The following is a 10,720-nucleotide window of genomic DNA, read 5'->3' as shown; positions in this document are numbered from 1 at the left end:
AGCGAGAGGATGAGAACAAATGTCCGTCATGGTGCTTAATGCACTGATGGGGGGGCACTCAGGTACTGTGGTAATGAGTGCAGGACAAGGATTGCTAGTGAAGATGGCAACCGATTCCTACCCAAGGGGATGTATTGGAGCACTTGGTTATGATTTACAGAGGAAGAATAATTGCGGGGGAGCCTTTCCAGAGGCTCTCACACGGAATGGTTTACATGTGGGCAGCATGTGCTTGGGATTAGGCCTCTTGAGCTGATCTAGGATGCCTGCTGCCCAGAGGCCGGAGCCCCTTGTGCTTGGCAGGGGCAGGTGTGGAAATCAGTGGTGCTCCAAGCCCTCCAGCTGCGTGGTAAGGCCTGAGGCTGTGGGTAACCCGTTCTAGGTTGCCTGTGCTGTACAGCGCCTGGCGCAATGTGGGGTGAGAGGCTCCATGCTGTGCACACCAGAGGGGTGGAGTTGTGTGTTAGCCCAGCACACAGCGGCGGGGGCAGGTGTTGCTGGGAGCAGGGGTCTCTCTCGCGGTACTAACTAGGGGCGGGTGAAGGGACAGGCTCATTTCAGCACAGAAATGGAGGGGGGGGGACACAACACGTGAGCAGGCGTCCCGCTGGAGCCTCCCCAGGCTGCCGGGGGCGGATCTCCCAGGGGGCGGGGATTGGGACTTCGGGCCCTGGACTGGCCGAGGGGAACATGGCGGTGTCCGCGCTGCAGCTGGGGGAACTGGCCCTGTATGGAGCTGCCTTCCTCTGCGGGGTCGTCTGCGCCTCGGCCCTGACTGTCACCCAGGTACCTGCCCGGGGGGGGCCCGGTCTGTCCGGGAAGGGGCGCGCGCGCGAGGGGGAAGCAGGGGCTGGGTGAAAGCTCCCCCGGTGGAAAAAGGCAAGGGAAACACCCGGCCCCAGTGTGCACCCTGGCCATGGCTGTGGTGTCTCCGTGTCCACAAGCCGTAGCAGCGCCCCCCACTAGTCTCACTGCCCCCAAAACACCCGCAATCTGCAGCATCCCCAGCCATTACACCCAGCGGCTTCTCTCCTGCCGCCCCTGCCCCTTGGTTCTATCCCACCACCTCCACCGCTTTAAACTGTCCATCCCTGGACAGCCAGTGGCCCCTAACTAGCTGCACGGGGTGCCGAGCGGGGCAGGGGGTAATTAAAAAGGCCCTGGGAAGACTCATCACTACCTGCCAGGTGGTGCGGGAAGCGTTTGCCTGTCATGTGAGCTGCACAGCCCTGGAGCTAATGTGAGTCAGCTGAGGCCCCTGAAGAGGCAGGAAAGCTCCAGCAGTTAGTTTCCTTCCTGCCCCGCCTACATACACACACCCCTCCCTGTGCACAGACAGGCCCCACCTTCCCATCTGGGGCACTGGGTCCTGTGTCTCCCAGGACATAGACACTGGTTTCCCACTGCTGTTCTTCTCCCTCCCGTTCAGCCCCAGAGAGGCCATTACTGTATTTTCCATTTGGCTGCACCTATCCGGCTCCACATCCACACAGGAAGTCATCAGTCCTGGCCCTAAGAGCTTCGAAGGCAAGTGACAGAGCCAAGCTGTGAGGCTCTCAGGCCTGGTCTCCACGGAGGATCGGAGCAAATTCTCCCCCGGCAGCGCTCAGGGGCTTGGGAGGAGCTAGCCAGACTGGGTACTGCCAATTGAACCTAGACCTGCTTCAGGCAGGGTTAAAGAACTTGATGGTAAAATGCCCCAGCTCTCTGCTCCCAGCATGGCTACTGCAGAGAGGAAGGGCAGGCAGATGGCCCAGCTAGCGCGAGACTTGGTCACACACCTTGCTCCGCCACCAGCCTCCTATGTGACCTGTGAGTTACTTATGTCTCCTCCAACGGCTCCGTAGTGTGTCCCCGAGTTGGAATGGGCAGAGGGAGGAAGTGCCGAGACAGAAGTGCCTCTGCAAAACTGTAGCAAACTGAGACAAAGTAGGACTATTTTGTAATATTTCTATGAGTCCTGTCTGCCTCAGTTTCTCCAGTGTGCTGCACTGTTCCCCAGTGGGGATAGAAAGGGAACGTTTGCTCTCAGCTCAGGCTAGGAGATGTGGGTGTTGGCTAGCTGCCTGGGGCTTGGGCCCCCATATCAATAGAGCATTTGAGAAGACAATGGCAAATCCAATCACCTGGACATTGGTGCCTAGCAACCAAAGACCTCAAGGGACAGGGATTTCCACACCTCCGGCGGCAGGGAGGCAGAGCAACCTTCCCCAGAAGGAGAATAAGGGAGCGGGAAGGTGTGAAGACTGGAAGATAAGAGTGGGCTGCTGGAAGGAGTCAGGAGCCTGACCAAGCAGATCAAATGCAGTGACAGACAGCTTGCACCAAGGGGTTGACTCCAGCTTGGCTGGGCTCTGGACTAACCCGAATGGACTGTGCTCTAACCTTCAGGTCTCTGTGCTACCCAAAGGGCTTCCTATGCTGTGTGTCAGTGAACGAATAAACCTGACTGTTGTGATGCTGTTTGGTGTCACTACAGATGCTTGGCAAGGTGCACTAATCCCTGAGGAGTGGACAAGTCTATATCAGGGACTCACTCAACAGAGCTTATGGTGTGAAGCTGGAGGCCCAGAGGTCCAGTCAAAGGAGGAGGTGAAGCTGCATGGCTTATCCTGGAGGAAGGGAGACCCTTAGGGGGTCTGACACACTGAAGGGGCTCCTCCTAGAGACTTCCAAAGCAGGGGGCTTAGCATGATCCTGTGGCTCAGTGACAGGCTGAAACCACTTTCACACAGGGGTTTGGGAAGGACAGACAAGTTCTCCCACAATACACCACAAACCAGTTTCTAGAGCAGCTTCAAGTGCTAAGGGCCTTGGGACACACCCCAGAAATCCTAGCGCAAAACACACACAGCTGCAGCGCCAGCATGGAAATAGGCTGTGTATGGCACGTGTGGGGCTGGGCAAATGTGTGACTGCAGGTGTGCCAGCCAGATGACAGGTACACCATATGCCTTGGGTTTCTGGCCCAGATCCTCAAAAGTATTTAAGCAACTCCCTTCCCATGGGAGTGAGGTGCCTAAATACCTTTGGAGAGCTGGGCCTCAGATCCCCAAGGGGCATACAGGCATCTTAAAGACAGATGCTGGTGGAGTCCCGCCCTCTTCCCCCCTGCCAATCTTGGTCAGGGACTAGGCACGGCCTCAATGCCTTGCTATAAAACAATGGAGATGCTGCCGAATGGAAGTGTCCATGTCCCCTGTGCTGTGGAATCTCCCCCCCATGAAGGCTGTCTCTGTTTTCTTGTTCCCAGGGGGAGTTTGGTGGCCAGTGTATCCTCTATGGGTCTGTAGACAAGAATATTTCGGCCCTCGCTCTGTCTCACTTCAGTAACATCTCCCTCTGTTACTTCGTCGCCGCCATCTCCATCCTCATCGCTGTGTACTGCTTCGCAGTGCTGCTTTATGGCATCTACAGCTGCTGCATGGACGAGAGGCGGTGGTGAGCAGAGGGCACATATGGGGGTGGGGAGTTAGAGCCAGTCAGTCCCACCGCCTGGTCCCACTGATCTCTTCCCCCATCCCATTCCAGGGATCACACCTGGCTCACTGTGAACCTGGCAGTCTCTGCTGTGATCCTCTTCTTCCTGCTGGTCTCGGCCTGCATCCTCCGGGTTGGGATGGACACTCTGTGCTCATCCATCCTCCAAACCAAACTTGTGAAAAGGTAGGTGGGCTTCTCTCTCTCAGGGGAGGACCTCACTCCCAATGTCCAGAGGGACTCCCTGACCCAGCAGGATCGCATCATAGAATATCAGGGTTGGAAGGGACCTCAGGAGGTCATCTAGTCCAACCCCCTGCTCAATACTTTCCCAGCAGCCACAGGCTCTGACTTGGTGCAAAGGTCCAGCACAGAGGGGCGGGGGGGGATCGATTCCTGTGGGATTTCTCCTCCTCTAGTTCTCCAGCTAATCTGTGCTCTGTCCTCTCTGAACTCCACTCTAGCTGCCAAGAGGCCCAGCATGTAAAGTGGTCCCCACAGTATAATGCAGTGAGGTTCTACGACAATCTCTACAGTGCTGAGGTGAGAATTAACTCTGGGGCGGGGGGTGGCAGCTGATGGGGGCGGGGGGAACAGCAGAACTCCTGCCCCCAAGATTTTCAAGGAGGGCTGTGTAAATGTGGAAGCACAGCAGCACCAACACAGCTTGAGCGGCTTGTGAGAGCCATTATTCTCAAGCCCCTGGTTTGGGCCCCGTCCCATTAGAGGAGATCATGGGGGCAGGGAAGAAGGTGGGCTGCATCCAATTAACAGCCAGTCCCTTTACAATTAGTGTGAGGAAATTCCGCTTGCTGCAGTGCAGTCAGCCTGGGGGACTCCAGGCAGCCGGGTTTAGTATCTTGGCAGCCCCTGGTGTTTGTAGTCGAACACCCTCGTGCTTTGGGGAAGGAGGGAATCCCACCCCACGTGGGCCAGGAGTGGTACAGCCAGGTGTTTGCTGATGAAGGAGCAGGCAGGACAGACAGCTGGACAAGCCAATGGTCTGTCCACCTCTTCCTGGGGCGGGGGCTTTGGAGGAAGAGTCTGAGGGAGACAGCAGGGAGGGCGATACACAGCCGTGCTTCACCAACCCCCTGCTGCATGCGATTCTCCCCACTCCGACAGGCGGCCGCCTGGGTGAATTTCTTCTTCTGGTGTCTGCTGCTGGTCCTCTTGCTCGTGCAGCGCAGGCAGGAAGCCCCGTTCCAGCTCCTGCAGCGCAACGACCCCGAGTGGAGCTCCGAGACAGACGCCATCTTTGGTGCCCGGCCACAGAGGCCGTGAGGAGACCGGGAGGGACAAGCAGCCTCAGTTTGGGCAAGGGGGGAGTGTGTGTGTGTGTGTGTGAGAGAGAGAGGAGCATACGAGGGGGGAAGAGAAGAGGGCTGGAAGCGTTTCCCACCCCCCACCCCCAGTGCCTTTCCTCTGGCTTCAAGGGTGCTCTGCTTGTCGTCCTTTGGCCGTTCTGGTTCTTGATAGTGAAGGAAGCCAATGATCCTGGCTGTCTGTCGTGATCCCACTCACAGTCCCAACCTCCACTACATGTCTCCTCCCACCTCCACCCCTACAGAGGGCGTGGGCCAGGGCTAGGGTTCACCTCGCACACAGGCACCCTATGGGGGGGCGGGGGGTTCTGGATATGAGAGGATCTCAGCACAGACATGAGCTGTGCAGTGCTCCTTGATGTCCCCACCGGAACCCACTGTCGACACTGCAGCTTTCATAATCCTTGGATCTGGGGGACACCGGCAGCCACATCCAATCCCCACTCCCCCGAAGCTCTCTGATGTCATTGTGATGGGCTTTATGTAAGACCATGCAGTGCATCTGCCTTAGATACCAGAGATACTGGGAGTGCATGAGCCCATCCCAGCTGGGCATGTGTAATCACAGAACTAGGTCAGTGGAGGCAGAGCATTTCTTCTTGGGGAGTGGGGAAAGGAGGGCTTGGAGCGGGCCCCTGCCTGGATGGGAGAGAGAAGCCCCAGCAGCGCCACCGTGACACTAGTTACAGGATGTGGGGCCAGGGGAAGCCCCTGAAACCCAAGCGCCAGGGGAAGCCCTTGAAACACAAGCGCCAACGGGTGGGTGTCTGATTGTCCAAAGCTGGTTGCCATACCCTCTCAGTGAGAGGGCACCTCATTTCAGGAGCCAAAGAGAAAATGCCAGCTGCCTAAGTGCAGCAATCCTGCTGGGCCATCAAGTGCCTTTCACAGGGTGTATGAAGACCAGAGCAAGAGGGAAGGGCCCATTCATGCCTAAATGCCTCTGCAGACCCCCTCCTGCTCAGGGGTCGGGATCATCTCCCACTAAACCTTGCACCATTATGGTATGTGGAACTGGGCCCGTTTCTTGTGCCTTTTCATTTTGTACTAAACCTTGTTATTAAAAGGATGATTTTCACCAGATCAGCTTGTGCAGAGGCCATTTTGTCTTCCCGGAACGCTCCCCCTCCCTCCCCACCCCTCCTGCCTCAGGGAATAGCAAGTGGGGGGCTAGACCCTCTCCCTCATTTTAAATACTAAGAAGCCCTTCCATTGCAGGCTCTGATTTCCTCAAGCTTCACCCCGAAAGTAGGGCTAAGCCAAGCCTGCATGTGGCTGGGAGATGCTGTGCTAGGACACATTGGAAAGGGTTCAGGAAAGAGCCACCAGAATCATGTGAGGTCTGGAAAACCTGCCATACAGTAAGAGACCAGAGAAGCTCAAGCCGTGTAGCTTAATGAACAGAAGGTTAAGAGTTGACTGTAAAGTCACCGTCTATAAGTATCTACATGGCAAGAGGATTTCTGATGGGAGAGGGCTCTTTGCTCTCACAGACAAAGGCAGAACGAGATCCAATGGTTGGAAGCTACAGCTGGAGAAATTCAGGCTGGAAAAAGTGCAGATTTTTTAGGGGGTAATTAGCCGTCAGAACAACTGACCTAGGAATTCGATGGATCCACCATCACCTGGAGTGTTTACATCGCATCTGGGTGTCTCTCTCTACAATTTGTGCTCTAGCCCAGCCAGAAGTGATGGGCCAGATGTAAAAAACCACTGGTGAAATGCTCTGGCCCATGTTACGCAGGAGATCAGACTGTATGAGCAGAATGGTCAATTCTGGCCTTGGAATCTCTGAATTCCTGTCAAATGTCCACACGGTGCACAAATCAGCCACAGATCTGCAGCTCCTGACAAGCTATGGCTGGCTCTGGCTGAACTGTGGCTCTGTTAGAGGCATCCCAGTTACCAGCTCTTGGCTGAATTCAGATGACTGCAAGTGGAGGATGGGGAGGAATTAATAAAAGACTCTTTCTTGAAACCAACTGTCCCGTGGAGGAGTCAAGAATGGCAGGGACCAGAGAAAAGTCCCCTGGGCTGCTGGGACTGATAGCTGCCTTACCCACATGTGCTGCGAACATGGAGGTGCAGAACCTGGGAGAGGACCTTTGTTCTTGTTGATCACGGGGATGTTTTGGCAGGTTATAAATTGGGCCTTTTCTCATAGACCTGAGTGGTGAGGAGAAACTTCCCCTGTGAACAGCTTATTCCACAATTGCCCATGCTAAGGCTTCTTGCACCTTCCTGTCAAACAGCTGGTACTGGCCACGGTTGGAGACAGGGAAAGTGGAATTCAGGGACTGATGGTCTGATGGCAGAACGAAACCTTTTTACCATTTTTGGGTAAAGTCAAAATAGCAGCATGGAGGACGGAGACTTGGGAGCCCCCTCCAGGAACCCTCTCTAAAGAATCCAGAGGATGAACTGGTTTCCCTTTCCACCTCACCTCTGTGGCACTCGAAAGCTTGTTTCTCTCACCAACGGAAGTTGAGCCAATAAAAGATGATGTCTCACCCACCTTGTCTGTCTCATATTCTGGGACCAAGACCGCTACAACAACACTGCAAACAACAATGCAGCATTTTATTTTTTGTTGCCCTGCCCCTCCCACAAGAGAAAAAAGACACAGCTCTTTGGAGCATGGGCTCCCTCTCAATGTGTATCTATGCCATGGTTGGCACAATGGCTCTGTAACCTCAATGGGTGTCCCTGGTGTTACTGTGCTGTAAGTAATAGCCACACTCCAACCCCTAATGCTGCTCTTCTACCTCTTTCCTGCCCCAGGCTTGCAGATCTGGAAGCCCTGGTGCTGCAGAGCTCCTTCCCCTCCTGCTGTGCTGCCTGCCCACCCTGAGTCAGGCCATGTCGACACTTACAAGCTTACAGCCGCACAGCTGTACCGATACACCTGCGCCACCGTCCGAGTGTTCGCGTAGCCGCGTTCTGCCGATGGGAGAGAGCTCTCCCGTCGACTCAACGAGCAGCAGTAGCCATGTCGAGTGCGTCTCCCGCTGACAGCGCTGTGCACATGAGCACTTATGCCGGCAAAACGTATGTTTTTTTTCACACCCCTGAGCAACAAAAGTTTTGCCGACAGAAGTGCAAGTGGAGACAGGGCCACGGGGTGCGATGGGGGTGTCCAGATGTAGAAATCTAAAATTAACATATACGCTTAGACCAACGCTGGTCTTTGTCAGCCGCCACAAGTGTGAAAATACTTCCCTCCGAGCTAGTGGCCAGGAGCAGCTAATAGGAGTTTTGCGAGGGAGTTCTCCAGAGGACGCAGGAGCGACTACGTGACCTTCGGGTAAGTGTGTTTGTGTTTGTGGTGTGTTCCCTGCTTGACTAATGTATATAGTCTGTGGTCTGTTTGTTTGGGGCATCCGTGTGCTGACCTGAGTCTAGTGGCCTGCTAGGCAAGGCTGAGAGCTTCTTAATGAGGCTTTGATCCCTTAACCCCTTTAGCATCTATCAACTCTTAACTAGGGGGCGGGGCTACTCAGGGAGAACAGGGTTTAAAAATACTGCTCCTAACCGACCGGAGGAGCTAGTGGACAGGAGCAGCTAACAGGAGTTTTGTGAAGGAGTTCTCCAGGTGACAGAGGAGTGACTGTGACCCTTGGGATGAGTTTGTTGTCTGTCGTGTGTGTGTGGAGGGTGCTTGCTGCTTGACTGACATACATAGCTGTGACAGGATCCCCAGGGTGCAACCTGGGACTGTGGGAGCACTATGCCCCCTTTTCTAACTAGCCTGGGTTGTCTCTCACAATGCCTTACTGGTGGCAAGCAGCAAACCCCTCCAGGTGCTGTTACTACTCAGTACAACCGCATGTGGAGCCCCGCACCCAGCTATACTGCATGAATGTTCCCAGAGACACTCATGAATCACACAGAGAAAGGCACCAGCCAGATCCCCCCAGCTCCCAGCACTATACCTCAGGAATATACCATCTTGCACTGCTCAAGACCCTTGAGCAATGCAAGTTTATTACTTGGTTCACCACTTCATCAATGGACATGGCCCAGCCTTTGTGACCTGAGCAGATTTACCAAGCACTTCAGGCAAACTCGCTGGTAAAGATCAACAGTAAAACATCCTCATGATTACAAAAGAGATTGTAAGTGATAGGCAAAAAGTCAGAGTAGTTACCAAAAGAAAATAAAAGATAAGCAAACAGTCTAAACTCTCAACCTATAGACTGGGTGACATCTAGATTAAGCAGTTTTTCTCACTCCACTGGATACTGCAGGTTGGTCACAGTCTTTCATACGCAGGCTTTTCCTCTTAACCTCAGGACAATCTCTTCAGCTCCAGCTTTCTCGTTGCCTTAGCGTAGGTAGGGGAGAAGAGAAAGTGGCCACATGCTTCATCCTATGTTGTGTTTTATACCCTTGGTCCCTGTGCTTGGAGAACACAAGTCCTGGCATGTCTGGAGGGCATTGCTGAGTCACCAGGCAAGGTAGAGCAATTCCCCTGGTGTGGCATTGTGCCAATGAGTCTTTGCATTGTAGCTTCCTTGCTGGACAATGGCTATTGATGATTGTTTGATACCCACCATGATGTTGGTTAGCTCCTTTGTTCTTGTCTCTGGGGTTCTAATATCTGGGCAATTCCCCAGCATATTTTAGCGACAACCAGATAACAGGTGTCAGAGTAGCAGCCGTGTTAATCTGTATTTGCAAAAAGAAAAGGAGTACTTGTGGCACCTTAGAGACTAACAAATTTATCTGAGCATAAGCTTTCGTGAGCTACAGCTCACTTCATCGGATTTGTTAGTCTCTAAGGTGCCACCAGTACTCCTTTTCTTTTTGCGAACCAGATAACGCAATCTCATAATTTCATATGCACTAATGATATACTTATTTAGATAGAACAATGGCTTTCAGCAGATCATAACCTTTCCCCAGTACCTCATCTGGCATGCTTTAGATGAAATATCACAATTATATATACATGATGAATATAGGGGTTACAGGGCACTCCCCCCGAGATATTGTGACATTCTATAGTGTGCTCTGTCTGGTTGGGGCACCGTGTGCTGAGCCTAGGAACCTGCTAGGCAAGGCTGAGAGCTTCTTAACCAGGCTTGGACCCCCAAGCCCTTTAGCGCTCATCACCCCTTAAGGAGGGGGCGGGGCTACTCAGGGAGAACAGGGCTTTAAAAAACCGGTTCCTGAGCAACCAGAGGAGCTAGTGATCAGAAGCAGCTCATAGGGGAGTTTTGTTGGGGGGGGGGGGGGGAGATGCACTTAATTAACGTTTTTTAAACTTAAGGCAATAAACAGCCCTGATAAAAACAACAATAAAGGAAACAGCTGCAGGAGTAAAAAGAGAATGCAGGCAGAAGTCCAGACACAGAGTAGGGGCTGTCCAGTTTATTGCACTGAATGCAGCACGTATGATTATCTGCTCAATGGGTGGGTGGCGTATGTGTGCATTCAGTGCAAGGAGCTCCTGGCCCTCAAAAGAGACCGTGTATGGGCTTTGGAGGCCAGAGTGGCTGACCTGGAGGAGGTAAGGGAGACAGAGAGGTACATAGATGAGACATTCCGGGACACAGTACAATGCTGTCACCCCCAGTCTGACAGCCCCTGTGCTGTTGAGGCGGATGAAAGTCTCAGGGAAGGAGAACATCCAACTGGAGCAGAGGGAAATGATCCCATAGTTGGGACCCTCCTCCCAGATGATGTCATGGTATCCTGTCATACAGGTGACTGAGCCCGGGCTACCCGCCCTCTGAGCCCCCCCCCCCCCCCCGGCCAGGTGGCTGAGCCCGGGCTACCCGCCCTCTCAGCCCCCCCCCCCCCCGGCCAGGTGGCTGAGCCCGGGCTACCCGCCCTCTCAGCCCCCCCCGGCCAGGTGGCTGAGCCCGGGCTACCCGCCCTCTGAGCCCCCCCCCCCCCCCCGGCCAGGTGGC

At 54.2% G+C, this 10,720-nt stretch overlaps 1 protein-coding gene across 1 annotated transcript; it reads left to right on the top strand.

Moving 5' to 3' along the window:
- Positions 1-655: 655 nt before the first annotated feature.
- TMEM179B (transmembrane protein 179B) lies at positions 656-5,888 on the top strand. The gene is made up of 5 exons (XM_073352094.1): positions 656-786; positions 3,254-3,441; positions 3,532-3,666; positions 3,945-4,023; positions 4,606-5,888. Exons 1-5 carry the CDS (start codon positions 691-693, stop codon positions 4,762-4,764), a joined length of 657 nt encoding a protein of 218 aa, XP_073208195.1. The 5' UTR covers positions 656-690; the 3' UTR covers positions 4,765-5,888.
- The last annotated feature ends 4,832 nt before the right edge of the window (positions 5,889-10,720 follow it).

The sequence above is a fragment of the Lepidochelys kempii genome, chromosome 7 (genome assembly GCF_965140265.1).
Source record: "Lepidochelys kempii isolate rLepKem1 chromosome 7, rLepKem1.hap2, whole genome shotgun sequence".
NCBI classification, from domain to species: domain Eukaryota; kingdom Metazoa; phylum Chordata; order Testudines; family Cheloniidae; genus Lepidochelys; species Lepidochelys kempii.
Note: the sequence above shows the minus strand (reverse complement) of the source record. Positions and strands in the feature narration are given on the sequence as shown.